This window comes from Trematosphaeria pertusa (assembly GCF_010094035.1).
Source record: "Trematosphaeria pertusa strain CBS 122368 unplaced genomic scaffold BU26scaffold_4, whole genome shotgun sequence".
NCBI lineage: Eukaryota > Fungi > Ascomycota > Dothideomycetes > Pleosporales > Trematosphaeriaceae > Trematosphaeria > Trematosphaeria pertusa.
Window position 1 is genome coordinate 249,849 of NW_022987215.1, and position 18,876 is coordinate 268,724.

The following is an 18,876-nucleotide window of genomic DNA, read 5'->3' on the forward strand; positions in this document are numbered from 1 at the left end:
TACCGAGTCTAAAACGTCACCTCACCTTACCTCATGAGCTTGCCGAGGGAAATCCTCTTCCCATCCCTCTATTCCACTTCTCTTCAAACGGACCCGGAGGAAATGGATGTCATGGAGCGGCAAGCCCACTTCCATTCAGTCTTCCTTTAGAAAACCTCTCCCCAAAATCTCATGTCTTGGGGCGTGTTTTCACCTTTCTGGCCGAAAGCATCGAGGCGACACTTCTGCAGCCGGGACAACAAAAAGCAGACTTAACTACGACACTGTCTGGTCGCCACCTCCAGCTGCGACCTAAAAGTCCAAACAGACAAGCAAGGAATCGAATTAGCTTTCCACATCTCGATAACTCCGGTTGTTTAATGCGAATAGCCCTGGCTGAAAGAACTCAAATGCACAATGGAATTCTGTCACGGAAACCCGCACCCCTAGAGTGTGGTGCTCTAAAACCTCGTCAGCCTATGTCAAATGTCCGCCTCCCGCGGAATTGGAAGAGGAGAAGGCCTGAAAAGCCTGGGTGGTGCCAGTGTATGAGACTAGATGATGCACCAAACAATAGGACGTACATATCTCGCGCGTCCAAAATGCTTGGAAGAAAGACTCTACGACCCGCTGGAAAGAGCGTCTCGTGTATCAAGGCAGGCTCTGTACCCCCTTTTCCTCGAACTCTCAATTTCTACTGCGTCAAGAAGAATCCGTTCGACTTGTCCGTGGCTCGGTTCTCCTGAAGCGACTATAGGATTGGTCGATGTTGCGTGTCTCTTGCCTTCTACTGGTATCTTGCAAATGAAGCAGTGAAGTGTCATGATCAGTCAAGACCTCAATAAACCTGATTCGAAATCGAAAATGTCCAGCAGTTCTTTCCGGCTTCATAGGTGTGCCTACGAAACAACATGCAACGTGGGATATCTTCCTGCTCCCTGGAAAAGGACTCCGAAAGACCAAAGCCGTCCGCACATTGCACACGTCTCCTCGGGGGTCGATACTTGAGAGTCTAAATTGCACCGTCTACCATCCGTGTCTGTCTATCGAAAAAGCCGCCTCGCAAAGGAACATGGGCGAGCATCTCCCCTCTCTCTCTCGTGGGAGGAATAAAACCCAGAGGGCATGTTGGAATGACCCACGAGACACTCGCCTGCCGCAACTGCCAAAATCGCTGGAACTGGTCTTTTATTCGACCCGCTGGAAAGAGCATCTCACGTATCAAAACCCGTATCGAAACCCCAATTTCCGCCGCCTCGATCAGGAAACGCTTAGCAAACCGTGTTGATGACCTGGCTCTAGTAGGCTGGGCATCGAAACCGCATATTCGAACCTCGCATGTCTGTCTCCTGCCTTCTTTTGGCTTCATAAAAAAAAATCCGCCAATATCCTGAATGATGGACTCCTTCCTCTTCCTCTTCTTCCAGCATTCCAGCGCGACAAAAAGACGCGATGTGGCTTGCGATGACTGTGGTGGTTTCCCGCGAACCACACACAATGTCACTCATCCCTAGACTACGTCGTCCCTGTTCCGCGCCAGATATAAACTACTATTCGACTCCACCCCCTTCTCTTCTCACACTCGAACTAATATCTGGCCTCTAAAAGCCCATAAAAAGACCTTTCATGCTCTCTGCTTTTGTCCAAAACTTCCATACATGCGAAGCATGTCCTGTCGCGTGGAAGCTCTTCCCTCACGACCGAATACTGTGGCGTTTCATTCCAGGCAGCTGGAACCGTCAGTCAGGCCAAAAAAAAGCATCCGTCAAGATCCCCATGTCGACCCGCGCGGGAAAAACTATAACAGCTTCGGTAGAGAACGATGTTTCCGTGTTGGCACCTGGCTAGATCTTGTGCCAACTATTAATCTTCTTTACACTGCTTGATGGATTTTCTCGACCGAAAAGGTTGAGACACATACCGCTCATGTGGAGAAGGAAAGAGAGAAACTCACGCCTGTTCCGAGATATGAGCACCCTCCCCGTCAAACATCAGATTTCATGCCGTTTATGCGGGTGGCATCGCTGTTTTCCAGCTCAGTACCCATCTGCGATCGAAAACATGACATGAACGCTATCATGTTCTCTCCCGGAGGCTTTCTATGCTATCAAACCTTATTACTTTCCTATTATGTTTGCCAACGGAATCGACTCCTCCAGAAGCGCAGTCGACAACCACTATGCTCTCCGTCTTCGCGCTGTTCCTACCATTAGCACCACAGCTATATGCGCCGGTCTGCCCCGGACGAGCGAACGACGACGATCTCTTCATCGCATGCTCCAGATGCCCTTCGAGCCACCAAATAAGGTAGAGAAGGAAGAGGAATGCGCCTTCTTCCGGGGAGACTGGAACCTAATTGGATTGGGAGATGGTGTATGTGTGGTTCGCTGAAAAAGGAAGAATGGTGGAACGATAAAGAGACAGACACGATGAAGACCTAAATCGCCCCGACACTCAAATTATGCCCGCCGATTTTCGACTTGGGAGTTGAAGGAAAGATTTCCAAGCATTCTAGAACATGAGCCCCAGGAAGAGATCTCGGCGAAAAGGGGGTGGCTCTTTTCATACGCGTTGGACGCCGGCTATTCGTATTCAATCAGAGCATGAGATCGTCCTCGTCGCATCGAAAGCTAATACAGTAACCGGTGCAGCCAAACTTCGTAAGTGTTGCCTAGCAAGCATTGGAAACGGTCCATTGAAAAATACATCACACACTACATGCTGGGGTCCTCGGGCTGCGGACCAAAACAAGAAGCCGCTATGGCGGCGAAAACTCATGTGCTATCGGAGATGCGGGCACGGCTGGATTCACCGAACGCATGAAGCTATCTGTACATGACCTCCGCAAATTCGGTGATAACGAAAATGCGCAACGCAGACTCGATGCGCAAGGAAGACTCTAGAAGACTGGTCATGGTGCAAGAGCTGCAGGCGAGATGCTGTTCCAGCGAGATGCATTGAGGAGGACTGGAAAGATCGTACACTTCTGGAAAAAGTACGCCGAATAAGCGATCCGAGTCGAAAATTCACGGCAGCAAGGCATTTTCGGAAAGGGCGGAGAATAAGAAGAAGAATAAACTGGATGGCAAAGCTGCTTTGCTGGTGATCGCCGTCATCTCGAACAGATGCCGCATTTTTACACAAACAGAATTCTGCGGTGTGTGGTTGATGTCGTGGCGATTATTTTGCTTGGGTCTGGGTGTGATGTTCTGTCGGTGAAAGCCTCATTTGTACGCGGAGTTGGCTTACAGTTGGGCGAGGAGGCCTCGCCAGAGGTGGACGACAAAAAACGGTTCAGTTGGGCATTGCTGTAGTATCTCGAGTGTGTGCGGGGAGCGGGGATGCACCTGCACGGGTGTGAAAGATCATCGAGTAGGATAGGCAGCGACAGGTGGTATGTGGGTCAAACTCCGCCGATGTGTCTCCGAAGGCTAGTTACAGTCGGTGAAGCCTTACAATAAGTTGCGCGTTGTCAACACGGACGACCGAAACATCAAATAATGGAAGATGGCAAGTGGATTCTAGTGATCTGCAATGGGCCGAATAGCTTTGATGGACGAATATGCACTGTGGAGACGGTACTCGCCGATGGGGCTCCTAGAGCTGTAGTCTCCGGTAGTCCGTTATTCCACTCAGAAACTCTGGACTCACTTCCGACTACACTTTGGAGTAAGTTGAATGATCGGGTGGTTTCGGGTTAGCCTTCGAAAAGGGCGGTGAAAGCCTCGATGATCGTCTCGGCCAACACGTGACGTTCCGACTTCGAATCTTGCTGTTCGGCATGATCCTTGCTGTAGCGGAGCTTCCGATGGCGATCAGAATGTACCGTGGGGGAGCGTTGTAGTTGACGAAGCAAAGCGGATAGCATACTTTGATGGACTCGCCGCCACCTTCTCATTATCCGCAAACTCTTGCTGTTGTTATCGCTAGCTCTATCGTAGAAACACTTCCAGAAGCGTAAGCTAAGCCACCCAAACGTTAGTAATAGAGGCATGGCTGCTTACGCCTTCAGCCCTACGGATGGGTGGAGGGTAGACTATTCCTTTATCCGGTAGTCAGTCCTCTAAACTGATACGAGCGTCCTGTCAGGCTGACCTCTCGACTCGGCGTTGGGTCGAATGATACTATAAGTGGTGTTGGCTGCCTGTGTAGGCACACGCTCAAGAATTCAATGATAATGAGGTGAGCTGAAGGTCGAAGAGGTGTTGCGTTTGCGGCTGGCCATCCGAGGCCAGACCTTCAACGAGGCTTGCGGGGAGCGCTGGCAGCCGACTTCTCATGCAGCCACCGTGGAGGCTCTCGCTTCCCCGCGAATAGTTCGTATCTTTCGGTTGCGACATCGTTCGATAACGACATGTGAAGCGCGAAATTCAGCTCGCGATCTGGCTTTGAGGTTTTGTCATATGGCCCTCGGATCGAACGCTGCCGGGCGCTCGGAGTAGACCGACGCAGGGCCTTGGAGGCCTGCAAGTGACACAGTGATAAAGTTCTTACATCAGAACCACTGATTCCGGATTCTGGGACGCGCGGTAGACGATAAAAAGTGCCGCACGTGGTAGATACGCGAAAGACCGGGGTAAGATTTCGTAAGCTGGACTATGCGAACTGGTGGTGGTGTGCGCCACATCCGCTGGATACGACGAATGCCACTCGTACGGCTGCGTTCGCCGCAAGGGCACGGCTTCCAACAGGATATGTAGAGATAATATCCTGAAACGGTGGTCGGATATCGGAAGCCTAACTGGTCGAAGCAGGTATTATCAGGCGACCTTCCTCGCCCACTGGCTGGCTGGCTTGTCGATTCCGGGCTAGCGGGGACATGGTAAGGAATATCTTGGAATCATATGGCAGACCGCCATGCCAAATAGCCATTTCGTGGTCTTCATCTGATCGATATCTGGTCGGTATTCGCCTCCGATAGATTGAAGGTGTATTGGTCGTCTGCGTCAACTGAAACATCAAGTCGCACACCAACGTAGGTCCATGACGCTTCGGAGGCGAGGGGTTCTGTCCAGAAGGACACAGCTCGGCTCCTGCTGTGTAGCGAGCGTGTTCGCGCAATCAGCACCGTAACGCCTAAGGAGACGCGTCAGGACTGATGCGGCAGGCCTGTGGAACACTGAGGATCAGTCAGCCCCCATTTGGGTGTTGCAAGCGAGGTGTGGGTGAGAGTATTGGAATGCCTTTGACTAAACGGGCCAAGGCGGCGAGGAGTGAGGCTGGGGGATTGTGGTGTGTGATGAGTGATGAGGTCGTCGGCGGGTATTCGGCGTGGTTGGTGGTTGCGTGCCCCGCTAAGAAGCCGCGGAAGGCGCGCTCCCATTGGCCGGCTGCCAAGGGTCTTCAGAGTGGACCTCCCCCACGCCGCATCGTCTGCTTCACGTTGCTTGCTCAATTACTCTGCTGTGCTTCACCCGCCATCTGCGTGCCCCAAATCGATCGCCAGTGTCCTGCATAAACGGCCGATTGCAATACCGCGCTGCGACGTCCTGGGGGCACACCACTGCATGCGCATGCAGGGCAGTGACCCCGGCCCTGCCAGATGACCCTCTCGCGGCCTTCTCAGCACACCATCACGCCCGCCCTCCGCCATCATGTGTCTAACCCGCGCCCACACCGTCTGTCATTCACTCGTTTGCGCCTTGGGACTGCTGCGCTTTTTGTCTATGCTCAACTAAGCTTTTCCGCCCTCTTCCGCTAATGTAGTGCTGCAGCAGGCTGCAGAGGCATGCAGGAGCCGCCGTCCATTCCATCTTCTCTCTGCTGTCTATATAACTCCTGCACGAATCCTTCCATATATGCTTCTGATCTTCGGTGTCCTCGAGGGGGAATTTGGGATATTAAACGCTTCTCTTCCTTCCCGTTGCTTTCTTGCCACTTCCGCCGTCTTCTACTAGGCAAACACCTCCTCAAGGCACCATCCCTCCTGTCTCATTCTATGATTCACACCCCCTACTCGGAACCTCCATCCGCTGCGCCTCGGTGATTTTACCACGCGGCTCTTCGAGCGCCCGTATGCAAAAGTCACGTATATAAGGCTTGCGCGTGCGCTGTTCTCCCTTTCCCATCCTGCTGGCCAAGCTACAAGACCAGCCCATCGCCACTGCTCTTCTTTATCCTTCAAGTAGCACCCCAAAGCTGTTGCCTCGGGCATCAACCGGCCACAGGCCGGACAAAAAGAAAGGGATCCAAACCACTATCGTCATCGAGGTCGAGCCTAGTGCTAGACCCTCGCTCCCCGTCCGTCGCTCTTCGCGCCTTCGTTCGGTCAAGGACATCGTCTCAGCAATGCCGTCGTACCTCGGCGGCAGTAGGAAGTCGAGGTCCTACTCGTTTCCGCCATGCGTTGACAGCATCGACTTTGGCGATCGCTCCCAGGCTGACTTGCCGGACATCGATGAGGAACCCTTCGCTCACTTCCTTACCCCTGTCGCAGAAGAAGACGACCCTTATGATCCACTGTCGTTGAGCGCAGGCATCACCGTTCATGACACCCCCCGAACGTCGAAAGCATCCAAGTTCAAGTCCACGGTCGCAGACAAATGGGCTCGCTACGTCAAGACCAACCACGCTCAGCTACACAGCCACTATCACACTCCCAGGCCAGACAACGATGACGAGTCCTTCATGCAGCTCGAGGACGACCGCTTGAACGATACTCCACACATGGTAACGCAGCTCACCTCGCCTACACCAAGGATCACTGTTACAGACACCAATGAGCCCAGCCGAGGTCGAGCACAAGAACTTCTATCACGTAAGGCGCGCAGCCGCCGCCGATACGCGCGAACCCTCTCCGGCCATCGTCATTCATGGAGGGAGCCCAGCCCGGATCTCTTCACCGTCGACGAATCCGAGGAAGACGACATGCCTTCACTGAGGCGTACAAAGTCGAAGAAGACCAAGGATGGCGTGGAGCGCCGGAGGTCGTCGAGATCGCGGTCGAACGCGAGGGGCGAGGTCGCCGAGAGGTCAAGATTGTAAAGAGCAAAGGGCGCACACGCTTGGGGACATCCAGATTGTCACACCGGTCACACAAGCTTGGGAGCATTAGAAGAGTGTCGCAAGAGCATTGGGGCCTTTGCATTGGGCGGCGTTGAGGCGTGTCCATTTTCTATCATTGCTGCACCTTCTGGCGTTAGTGGCTTCATTGCATCGCATCGCGTCGCATACATCGCATCATCATGGCGTTGGGTATCTTCCTTCCTTCCTTCCTTCATATTCACTTGCATATACATTGGGGCCTGCATTGGGCGGCGTCGGGGCGTGAGCATTTACACTGCATACAGACATAGGGGAGAACACTACTGCGCGCGCAGCAGCAGCAACAACAGCAGATTAATCGATGGATCGTGTGTAATAGCATTAGCACAATAGAACGGAAACATTGGTATCTACCATCATCTCTCCTTCCCTCCCTCTCTCCCATCTTCCCTTTCCTAACCCCCCTCCTTCCGCACTCCATCCGCAGTAAGTCCCACGCCCGGCAACAGCGGCTACCAATTACTCATGATATTCGCCATCGCACACCTCTGACAGGTCAATCTCGGACCTTTTGCTCTTGTCCAACCCCACACTTGCGCACGCTTTTCTCGCAGCTAAAGTAGCGTCGCTGCACCACTGTAGCGCGCATCGTGAGTGAAGTGACCTCACCCCGCATTCCCGACACGAGGATTTTGAGCTTGGTTTGCGCGCTTGCCGCAACGCGCCGCGCATCTAAGAGCTGATACGATAATCGCACATTTGCACATGCGCGACGCGCGATTGAGAGAATGTGTCGGGAAGACGATATACGATACCTCCATCCTACGATGGTTGGCGCATCGAGTCGTCCCAAGGTTGATCTATCGTGCATGTCGCTGCATTCGGCGCTCCGATCTGCTTCTGCGTCCACGTCCGGCTATAATCTTCGCCGCCCGCGGGCATTTTCCCTTGCCTTCCCCCGCGCGTTTCTTGGTTTTGCGTGTGTTTCGAAACATTCGGCCTACAGTCTGCGATGCTCAGCGCGAAGCGCTGGCGGGCGGGATCGTCCCGCCTACAGTAGCTGACCGCTGGTGTTGGTGTGGACCCTGAGTGCTGATCCGGACAAGAAGAGCGGGCAGAGGTGCTGGGGTAGAGAGAGCGGATTGGGTGAGGGGTCGGCGGTTTTGCGGTGGTATTTGGGGATGTCACGAGGAGGGTTGGTGGGGTGAAGATAGCGGGTATTTTCGAATTCGGGGGAAAGATGGGCGTGTAGTTAAGGTAGTTACTTTGGTCGACGCCGACGGCGAGATGGGCAGAGTAGAGTGGGTTCTATAGTGGGCGAGTTGTGCGATTCTATCCGATCATATGCCTTGGGGAAGCACCAACGTCTCTTTCTCTCCTCGTTCGTTTTCGTCGGCGAGGCGAAGAATGCCTACCTACGTTCAGCGAGTAGGTAGATGCAGGAGACTAGGGAGAACTGATATTCTACATAGTAGTGGTAGACAACGTCTTGTGGTGTTGGTGAAATCTTAAATCCTGAGTAGCGATTCGTCAATGCCTAGTAGATCTTACACGAGTCTACTTATGCGGTGTACTCAGGTCTCCTTCATTGCCGAATGGAGTACAGCCGTACTGCACGACTACATCACTGATGTACAGCGAGCAGTTGGCGTGCATTATCTCCCTTCCGTCTTAAGATGATAGGCCGGTAATAATAATGCAGGGCTTCTGCGATCGGCTGCGATCGGCGGCGAAGGTGCGGGCCGGAGTAGCAGAGATATTGATGGTATTGGTATCTATACTGCAACTAAGTGCGTTCCCTGGAGGAGGCGAAGGGAAGGTACGGCGAAAGGGTTCTTAATGGGGATAGATGGAGAAAATTCCCCCATGCATGCCCGGGGGCGTAATGCCGGAAAGATAAAAAGGATGGACGGTCGTCTCAAGGTCTCCATTGATCCTCAGGGAAAGTTTTTCTTAGTTCGAAGCCCAATGTGAAGCGACAAGTGTCGATTACACAGAAGTAACCTTCCTGCTTCTATGACTGGTGCTATGTCCTGGTCTCTCGTAATGGCTTCGGTCGCGGCTCCAACCGATCAATGGGCGCGCTCCTAACAGTGTTAGATACTTGTTCTCAGACTAGGCATCACTCACTTACGACCAACGTTTTCCTATTGAATACCTGGTATCGAGCAACGAGATATGATTGCAGAGTAAAGCGTGAAGGGCCACCTCATTTTAGAGCTTGCTAGTCGACGCCTCCAACGAAGCCGCGTGTCAACCTACAACTTGAGCGAACTTCCAACATTATTAGACATTGATACTAGATCTCCAAAATCAGTGCATTCATTCCTACCCGCGATCCTCCCTCCCATCCTGCCAACTCGTGCAATTCACACACCTCCCCGCCTTCTCGCTAATATACTTCCTGCAGTACTTGCACTTGACCTGCTTCTTCACGATATTATCATCCGTCGTGCGCGAGTACACCAAGGCAATAACCCACAGCGCGACCGCAATACACAAGAACCGCACCAGCCGATCCAGAAAGCTGCCATACGCGAACACCACCGCGCCATCATCGAGCGCCTGCGCCTTGGTATTGTACCCGTTCGCGATCGTCGCGTTGTAGTGCGGGCCGTGCTTGAGCGTCGCGAATTTCTCGTCGAGGTTGCGCGCGAGGAAGGGCAGGAGTGAGATGAGGGGCAGGATGATGTCGGTGACGAGCGAGTTGGCGCAGGCGCTAAATGCTGCTGCTATTCTTTGGGGTGTTAGGATTGGGATGCATGGCGAAATGTTGCAGCTGCCTACATTAGGCCGACGGCTACTTCGAGCACGTTGTCGCGCAGCGCGAAGTTGGTGAAGCTGTCCCAGGCGCTGGCAGTGCGGCGGCGCACGCCTTGCTCGGCATCGCGGAGATATTGCTGCGTGTTTTCGTCTAGGCGTGGCATTTTGCGTGAGCTGTAGCTGGTCAGGGGTTGTGGATTGAGGCTGAGGCAGAGGCAGAAGTGAAGCTTGACGCGGATGGGGACGCGTAGACGTCATAGCAGGGTCTGGCCAATCGGATCGCGGCACGCTACCGATGTACTCGGAAGGTTACTCCAACACCCGTGGACAGTAGACTTAGCAAAACATGTCCTGAAGTTCTCGAGTGTACCTAGGTATTACACCGAACTCCTGCTCACTTCGCAAGACCCGGCTCCTCGCTATCCCGTAATGTCCGCGCCGTCGGCCCTCCCAAACTACCTCTACAAGATCCTGCCCGCCGCACCACCGTCACCGCTTCCCGAACGCCTCCCGCTCTCAGACCTCGACCGCAACGATGGCTTCATTCATCTCTCGACATCCGAGCAAGTGCCCGGCACGGCAGACAGATTCTTCGGCGGCTGCACCGAGCTATGGCTGCTGAAGATCAAGTACGAGGTGCTTGCAGCGGGCACAGATGGGGATGGCAGGGTTAAGACGGAGGGGAAGGCCGAGGTGAAGTGGGAAGAGGTCGGTAGGGGATGCTTTGCACATCTATATGGGGCGGATTTGGGGGAGGGAAATGTGGGCGAGGTGCTGAGGGTGGAGAAGAAGGGTACCTGGGCGGAGAGTCTGCGTTTGGAGTGGTAGATCAGGAACAAGCCTGATTCGAGGGAGGCTCCCTTGTATCACGGTGGAAGGTCACAGGACTAAGCCGCTGGGTAATGTTTGCTCCAAGGTTGCGAGACAAGGCTGCAGCCTCAGCAGGACACTTCTCGCTTGCGGTTTCACTATCTATCCTCACGACTGGTTTCTGCTACGCAATCGCGGTCTCAGAGTATGCGAATCACGGCGGCGGTAGTGCTCAGCGAAACAACCCAGTCTACGAATCCTAAACACACATCCATCTATGCCACGGTCCACTCCTTAATCCTTATCTGCCCCCCAAGCGCCACAGTCGCATAATTAAACACGGCAAACCTGTACCCCAGAAAAAAAGCCCAACCGGTATACAGCTCATACGTACCCCCCAACTGCTCCCACCTCCTCCCATCCATGCTGTAAAAGAACTCCGCGGCCTTGCTCCCATTTGGCCGCGCATCCAAGTTCGTGCGGACCCACAATATCCTTGTGTCGGATGGTACTGGTATACTAGCCACGATAGTCCCGTTGTCGAGTGTGGCGCCCGAGAACTCATCGATGGTGGCGTTGAAGGCGGCAATAATGGTGTTTGTGCCGTTGGAGCGGTGGATCCCGATGTATGCGCTGCGGTCGCGAAAGGCTGCGAGGCCTGTGCGGTCACCTTCTGCCAGCTCACTGATGTCGAGTTGGACGGTTGCAGTGGGGAATTCGCCGTGGGTGCGGTGCGTGAGTGTGTTGCGTGCTTGATAGAGGTCGCTTGTGACGCTGGCTGTGGAAAGTGTCAAGCCGTTGTCCACAGAGAACTTGGAAATATCCGGATCGTGGTTCCATTCAAACTGCGGGGGGAGTGTACTGTAGTTGAATCTGTATGTGCCAGTCCAAGGCGGTGTTTGCTTGGCTGGGAGAGGTAAAGGGTACGAAGCTCCCCAGCCGCCATTGCTCCCGTTGACGAAGGTAGGGAAGCCATCAGGGCCCCAAGTTATGGGTGCGAGGACGGGCAACCGGCCTGCTGGATACGCCCACGTAAACGACATATAATACCAATCCCCGTTCCCTGTCCTGACTAGACTCCCCTGGTGCGGCGAGCTGCCTCCTTCAATAGGTGGTTTGACGTTCTTGACCAGAACCTTCGACTCATACGGACCCCAGATACTCCCACTCATCGATTTCCAGACATAGGTCGTATCGCCCGGGTGGTCGTTCAGGATGTAGTAAGTACCGTTGATCTTGTAGAGACGGTTCCCTTCAATGGCATCGACACCTACATCCGTAGCATTCAGTACGCTGGTAGACTTAACCTCGCTCTTCGCATCCGACGCGAGTTGTGCGATGCGCACGTTAGGATTGCCGTACACGACATACATGACATCGTCATCGTCGATCAGCATACCCGTGTCATAGTAGCAGTTCCCGCCACCTAGGTACGCCAGCCTGGTCCACGGCCCGGTGGCATTTGGCGCACTGTAAATCCAATTGTTCCAGAAATTCGTGCAGCCGAGCCAGTACCACAGGCCATTGCTTTGGCGATACCGCATGGTGGATGCCCAAATGCCGCCCCGATAGGTGCGTGTCTCGGGAGCAAGATCATAGCCAGAGCCAAAGTCAAGGCGTGGGACTGAATGGGATATGAGTTCCCAATTGACCAGGTCGTGGGACTTGAGGATGGGGGCGCCAGGGCTGTAGTGAAAGCTGGAGGCTGAGAAGTAGTATGCGTCATCGGGGCCGACGAAGACGTCGTTGTCGGGGAAGTCTTCGTACAGGACGGGGTTTGTGAATGTTGGGGTTTGCGCCGCGGCGTTGGCGATTAGGGAGCTTGTCGTGAGGACAAGGCCGAAGAGGCACGAAAGATTCGATTTGAACATGTTGCCACGAACCTGCATGGAAGTTGATATACAGACCTCTCGTCGTAATGGAGATGACTGCCCTCAGGGAAGGAAAAGAACTGTCCAAGGCCTCGCACCGGCTCAATTGGGCCAAAACCTGCGAAAGAACGCACCTTTGGATCGCTCTAATAGTTCTGTGCGTTAAAAGCGGACAGTCCGTAGCTTTTATTCTATTCTCTGCAGTGCTCTCGCGATAACTACAATTAACCCCCTACCCTAGCATGCTAAGCGGAGATTGTTCCGCATTATAGATTGCACCTTTTCCACGAGTGGGGAACAATTCGAGCCCATGCATCCTACAGTATAAGCCTAAATTATAATTGCTCCGCTCGTACCTCGCTACGCAATTAGATTCTCCGCCTAATATTCTTCGCGTAGTATCTACGAGCAGATGTAACTATCTCTCATGTTTTATTCGTGGCATATTTGACTCCACCTTCCTGTCTCTTATTCTAACGGTAGCGCTAAGTAGGTGCAATGGTTTCCAAAGGATGGTGTATATATAGCATTGCTAACTTTGTTCCATCGTGATGCGTCTTCTTACTCTTCTCTGTAAGACTCTAGATCCTCGCCCACGATGCGTTGGTCCCCTTGCACCGCCGTGGCCTTCGCCGCGATTTTCACGCCCGTCTTCGCCCACTGTACGTAAACAAGTCCCATACAAGTCCTGCGCCCAAATATAAGCTCATCACATATGCGTCACCAGGGAACTACGAGTCCGTCCTCCTAAATGGCAAAGACACTGGCGTATACGAATACGTACGCCGCACCAAGAACAGCAACGGTCCCATCACAGACGTCTCCTCCAAAGACATAATCTGCAACAATGGCGGCATCGACGACGACGTCATGAGCGCAACAAAGACGCTCAGCGTCAAGCCAGGCGACCAGGTCGGCTTCCGCATCCGCGACATCTTTGGGCATCCCGGCATCCAGCAGGTGTATTTGAGCAAGGCGCCCGGGATGGCACAATCGTACAAGGGCGATGGGGATTGGTTCAAGGTGTACTCCCTCACGACGTCAAATCTCACCAACGACCCGATCTTCTGGGCGCCGTTCAAGGATAACGTCGGTATTTACAATTTCACATTCACGCTGCCAACGACGCTGCCGAGCGGGCAGTATTTGATGCGTGCGGAGGGGCTCGCGCTACATAGTGCGGGAACGGTGGGTGGTGCGCAGTTTTATATCGGGTGTGCGCAGCTCGAAGTAACCGGCGGTGGGAGGGGTAGTCCAGGACCAACGGTGAAGTTTCCGGGTGCTTATACTGGGAATGAGCCGGGCATTCTGGTCGGTCTGTATTGGCCGCCGCTGCGCAATTACACGGCGCCTGGTCCGGCGGTGTGGCCCACCAACTGCGAGGACCATTCTCCTAACTACTTTGGGAAGACGAGTGATGGAGATTGTACGCCTCTAGCCAAGGGCGCAACAGGATAACTGAGACTTGTAGTGGGGGGTCGAATCTTCTTGTGGTGAGGGATTGACGTAGGTAGTGTTAATTGGAGCGGTCATGCGGAAAGGAGTGTCTCGCTCGGGAGTCATGCTTCAGTGCGACAGGGCACGCACCGTCGATGCCAAATTGCTCGGTCTTCTGTAAACTGCCTTGAAAGTAAGGACACGACTGCGCCGCATCTGCCTTGCAATGAGTTAGACACCGCATACGTTGACGCGATTAGGGAAGCCTGGGGGCTGAGCCATACCAAGATCGCGCTTGTGGACGGAGGTGCCGCGGGTGCAAGGGGCGTGAGGCCTGGTTGGCTGCCACAGGCAGTGGCGGTGCCCCTCCACGCTCCACACCTCGGCGGCGGAGACGGACTAGGCATCCACGAAATGCACCCCCCAGCTTATTATACCGCCTGCTGCCGTGACGACGACGCTCAAGGCAGTCGCTATACCGCCGTTCTTCATGCCTACGCTCAATGCCGCCTTTTAACGCGGCGCAGCCCTATCCACTGAACTACGCTCAGACTTACTCCAACATGGAAACCTTCAGCAGACTTCCGCGACGCTTGACGCAGCTCTACTCCGACACGAAGACGTCCTGCGACGCTGTAATAGAACAAGACGCACCACCAGACGCCCAGCCCGAAGTCACCGCGCTGCACCGCAAATACCGCATACAAAAGGACAGGCTCATCGCTTGGGGGCTGGAATGGAGCGACAACACCAAGGGGACGCAGGGCGACATCGACGAGAGCGTCGAGCGGGCAGGCTTTACCGGGACGGTGACGAGCGTGCTGGGCACCATCAAAGACATCCTCGATGAGGCGGAGCGAATGCACTCACCCGCCGTGGCTGCAGGTGCCAAATCGCTGTCAGGAGAAAAGGTCCGGCCAGCTGCATCTGATCCCCCCTCGTGGGCGGCCTCAGACCGGTCACGGTACGAAAACCTCGCCAAGGACCTCACGACTGCCATCGACATCCTCTACGACCTCTCGAGGGCACGAAGAACCCAGCGAGAAGGCGCCCGCGGTCACGGTCCCAGCTCGAAATTCGTCCCAGAGCCCCCAAAGCCATCGAACACAGCTGGAGTGTTCCTGTCGCCTGAATACAGTGCCTCCGACGTCACCCTCATTAACCCCGCCACAATCCCTGTCGCGCCAGCACTGCCAACCATACCCTCCCGCTCGAACCTCCCGCCGAAGCTGGACCCCTCCGACCTTGTCCTGCCCCAGGAAGAGCCTCCGCCATATGAGAGCGTCGGCAAGTCCTCTATCCGAGTCATCGGCCGGTTACGGACCAGACACAGCTCAACGAACCCCTGGAAGACCGACGGGAGCAAGACGATCGAGACCCCGGTGCTGGTTGAGTACGCGACGTATGATCCCGCCTATCGCTTCACCGAGGTACCTCCCCCCACCAACAGACTGGACACGCTCCTCTCAATTCTGGCGAAACTGCAAAGCGACCAGTCGTTCCACGGCACGCTTACTTGCCTCGGATACTTCGAAGACCCAAAGCAACCCCGATTTGGTTTGGTGTTCGAACTCCCCTCATTCGTCTACTCCGGCGCCTCTGACTCACACAAGTCACTGGAGGAGCTGCGCCCCGTGACCCTCCTCAGCGTACTTCAAACGGGATCCAAGTCCCTCCACAACTCCAACAGTGCAACCCCGCCTCTTGAAGATCGCTTCCGCCTGGCGTTCACCCTGGGTCTTACCTTCAGCAAGATCCACGGAGACGAGTTCGTCCACAAAGACGTCAACAGCAGCAACATACTGGTCTTCCGGAAGAATCGCCGCCAGTCAATGAACAGCAGGGCGTTGCAGTACGCCCTTCGATCTCCTGTCATCTGCTCGTTTGACTTGTTCTCCGAGTACGACATTGAGCCCCCCAACACGATGCCGCCGCTCAACATTTACCGCCATCCGGAAGATCCCAAGTTTACAGGGGAGAAAGAGAAGCAGTATGGGCCTCAGTTTGACCTGTACAGCCTGGGTCTGATTCTTCTCGAGGTTGGCCTCTGGCAACCACTTGCCGACTTGTGGAAGCCCAAGTATACCCTCGCCGACTTCAAGCAGCGGGTAGAAGATGTGTATATTCGGCGCTTGGCGTCAAAGTGCGGGACGGCATATATGCAGGTCGTGCGCGATTGTTTCTGGGCGGCCGATCGAATCGCGTCCGGTGCGGAGAGTCTGCAGAACTTTTCGCAACTTTACAATCGCATACTCATTAGACTGCAGCGTTGCTGCCTTCTCGACGAGGTGGAGCCTGGCTTCGAATGGGGTGAGTTGAGCTCGGGCACGCCGCCTATCGCCGGCTCCTCATCGCTCAAGCGCAAGACTGCCACACCTATCCAGGCAACCGATCTATCGTCAAGCCCATCATACCGAAGTGCAAAGCGCTGGGCTCTGGAAAAGGGCTCGCACGCTCTCGAAAGAACGAAGTCGCTAACAAAATCCTCCCCAAAGAGCTCACCGAACCTCTCATCACTCTCGCGCCACGGCTCGCAACGCTCGCAGCACTCTGTGCGAAAGTCCATTTCGCATCTGATGAGCCCGAAAGAGGAATTGCCGCAGGCGATGGACTGGCAGCGCGAACGAGATCCGCTCGAGGAATCGGGTACTCTCGTGGATACGCCTCCAGACTCGCAGGAACGGGGTGAAGAGAAGGTGGCCAATGCTGCAAACGTGATACAGCGCGCATGGCGGGCGTCGCAGACGGAGTCATATGCTACCCCGCCGAGATCCATGTCACTGAAGGATTACAAAGATAAAATCACGCTGATTCAAAAATTGTGGCGACAAAGAAAACAGAACCAACCTAACACCATCACCGCTCTTCTGACCGACGGCATTCGCCACTGGCCGCAAGCAGCAATCGGCTACCCCACGCCTGAACCCGAAGACCATTCTACCCAAGTTTTCCAAAAGCACGAGCAATACGCAACTCACTCCATTCACATACAGCGACATATGGATACTAGCTCAAGTCCAAAGCGCTCTTCGCTGGAGATCGACACCCAAATGGACGCTGCCGCACGTCCAAAGCTCCGACTGCACCCAGCCAAGTTTTCTGATAAGATAGTCAACGAATGGCATGAGACAATGCTGCCCCGCTTGGAGCGCCTCATCGAGCGCGCACTAAGAGACTGCGACGAGACCGTCAGCATCGACCTAGTAGCCATCGGCGAGACTCAAGACAAGGCGCGGCCCACCATCTTGGTTACCTGCAGCAGCGTCGCAAAGGTTAAAGCTGTCCTGCAGCGCCGATTTGGGTACGACGCCAAGATCTATGATTTGAAAGTTCGACGTGGCAGGGTTCGACGATCGAAGATGAACAGGTCCAGTCGTCGAAGGCGCCTGCCGCACCGCTCCATGATGAACACGGACAGCTACGATGGCGACATGCCCATTATGAACCCTTTTCATCAACAGCGCCCTGTCTGTGGTGCCTCGATCGGGGCCTTCAACGGTGAACACTTGCCGCCGGTATCCTATGGGGGTGTCATTCTTGTCGACGAGGAGCCTCTGGGAATGAGTACGTAGTTGGTCGTTCTTGGGGACCTAGTTGCTAACGACTCTCAGGCGTCCACCATCTCTTGGATGCTCCCTCCGACGATGAGAGTGAGGATGGCGACGCAATGAGTCCCGGCCCAAACGACGCAGTTCTTTCCAGCGCCAATAACACGACCAACCCATGGTTGCTAGGTATGGGTTCCCAACCTGGTGTGCAAATCGCGCCTAGCTCGCCAATGCCCATGTGGGACCTGGAGATCTCCGATGACGAGGACATGAAGAGCGATGACGATGACTATGAATCCTTTCACCTATCGTCAGACTCCGAGTTTGACTCAGACGAAGAATCCGAGGAAGGCGACAACCTCGCTGATTCCACGACTTCTAAGGGAACCACCGGCGATATCGAAGGTATTGATGTAGGTGAGGGTGATGAAATCAAGATCACCCAGCCAGCAATTGACGACATTGATGATAACTTCTTTCCTAACGAGGAGGATCGCGACGACGATCACCTCTCTTCTCATGAACTAGGTTATATTCACGCATCTTCCGGGATTCGTCGTTGGAAGAAAAACGGCATCATCCACGAGATCGATTGGGCTCTTCTCAAATTGAATGAGGATCGCTTACAACCCTACAACCTCGTTCAAGGTGGGAGACGATTCTGCTTCAACCGTACCCTCGAGCCGGATCAGCGTAAGATTTCTGAAAAGCTGGAACAACCTGTCTCCAGACGCCACTATACCCCGGACGAAGACGAGTACCCAAATGGAGTCGCCAGCGCCGATAACTTGGGTGGTCTCAACGTGCATTGCTTCGGACGGACCACGGGATTGCAGGGTGGTATGGTCGGACCTGCCATGAGCTCCGTGCGCATCTACCGACGCAAAACTTTCTCGAGGAGCTGGCATGTCGCTGGCGGATTTGGAGGTAAGCATACTCTACCCCTTTGTCTCTCCCTGGCTAAGGGAAGCATAGTCGGCGGCGATTCTGGTGCATGGGTCGTACAAAACGGCACCCACCGCGTAGTCGGTCACGTCCTCGCATGGTGCGAACGGAATCACATCGCATACATTTGCCCCATGGAGGTCCTTCTTGAAGACATTAAGCGCACACTGGGCGCTAAGCGGGTCTACCTTCCCGGCTCTGCGGAGGAGGCTAAGTACCTCGCACGCGTGCACCGCCACGCTATCAAAGACAAGGAGGACAGCCGCGTGGAAGAACTCGAAGTGGCTGTGGAGGGATTGGGTATTGTTGATTCGGCCGTCGATATGACGCAGGCGCAACCTGCTAGCGCGAGCTCGAGACGCAGTAGGCTGGGCTTGCCTATGCTGAATACGAGTGGGGAAAGCGATAAGGAGAACTTGCCGGTCATCCGTAGTAGGATGATTAAGGTGAAGGAGGGGAGGGCGGGGCAGCTCGAGATGGTGGGTGTGCCTTGAGGGTGCGGACGTATCTCACGACTGGGTGTGGATTGGATGGCATTT

The 18,876-nt window shown here is 54.6% G+C and overlaps 7 protein-coding genes across 7 annotated transcripts; 5 read left to right on the forward strand and 2 right to left on the reverse strand.

Annotated features, from left to right (window-relative positions):
* Positions 1-2,109: 2,109 nt before the first annotated feature.
* BU26DRAFT_502302 (uncharacterized protein) lies at positions 2,110-2,818 on the forward strand (the record flags this gene model as incomplete). Its single annotated transcript, XM_033826627.1, has 2 exons — positions 2,110-2,352; positions 2,495-2,818. 2 exons carry the CDS (start codon positions 2,110-2,112, stop codon positions 2,816-2,818), a joined length of 567 nt encoding a protein of 188 aa, XP_033686682.1.
* Positions 2,819-6,116: 3,298 nt separating this feature from the next.
* BU26DRAFT_241602 (uncharacterized protein) lies at positions 6,117-7,082 on the forward strand. Its single transcript, XM_033821023.1, has one exon. It carries the CDS (start codon positions 6,268-6,270, stop codon positions 6,961-6,963), a length of 696 nt encoding a protein of 231 aa, XP_033686683.1. The 5' UTR covers positions 6,117-6,267; the 3' UTR covers positions 6,964-7,082.
* A 2,299-nt stretch (positions 7,083-9,381) lies between these two features.
* Positions 9,382-9,890, reverse strand: BU26DRAFT_400807 (gated mechanosensitive channel; the record flags this gene model as incomplete). The annotated part of the gene is made up of 2 exons (XM_033822798.1): positions 9,382-9,700; positions 9,751-9,890. Coding segments are annotated over 2 exons (459 nt in total), but the record flags the coding sequence as incomplete, so codon positions are not given.
* A 164-nt stretch (positions 9,891-10,054) lies between these two features.
* Positions 10,055-10,682, forward strand: BU26DRAFT_241620 (uncharacterized protein). The gene has a single exon (XM_033821024.1). The coding sequence runs from the start codon at positions 10,156-10,158 to the stop codon at positions 10,552-10,554; it is 399 nt and encodes a 132-aa protein (XP_033686685.1). The 5' UTR covers positions 10,055-10,155; the 3' UTR covers positions 10,555-10,682.
* On the reverse strand, positions 10,683-12,415 carry BU26DRAFT_589919 (glycoside hydrolase family 43 protein). The gene has a single exon (XM_033834744.1). It carries the CDS (start codon positions 12,405-12,407, stop codon positions 10,812-10,814), a length of 1,596 nt encoding a protein of 531 aa, XP_033686686.1. The 5' UTR covers positions 12,408-12,415; the 3' UTR covers positions 10,683-10,811.
* Positions 12,416-13,005: 590 nt separating this feature from the next.
* Positions 13,006-13,911, forward strand: BU26DRAFT_538676 (lytic polysaccharide monooxygenase; the record flags this gene model as incomplete). Its single annotated transcript, XM_033831467.1, has 2 exons — positions 13,006-13,069; positions 13,135-13,911. 2 exons carry the CDS (start codon positions 13,006-13,008, stop codon positions 13,863-13,865), a joined length of 795 nt encoding a protein of 264 aa, XP_033686687.1. The 3' UTR covers positions 13,866-13,911.
* Positions 13,912-14,407: 496 nt separating this feature from the next.
* On the forward strand, positions 14,408-18,831 carry BU26DRAFT_478952 (uncharacterized protein; the record flags this gene model as incomplete). Its single annotated transcript, XM_033825654.1, has 4 exons — positions 14,408-16,789; positions 16,838-17,408; positions 17,456-18,319; positions 18,368-18,831. The coding sequence occupies 4 exons, from the start codon at positions 14,408-14,410 to the stop codon at positions 18,829-18,831; spliced, it is 4,281 nt and encodes a 1,426-aa protein (XP_033686688.1).
* Positions 18,832-18,876: the final 45 nt, after the last annotated feature.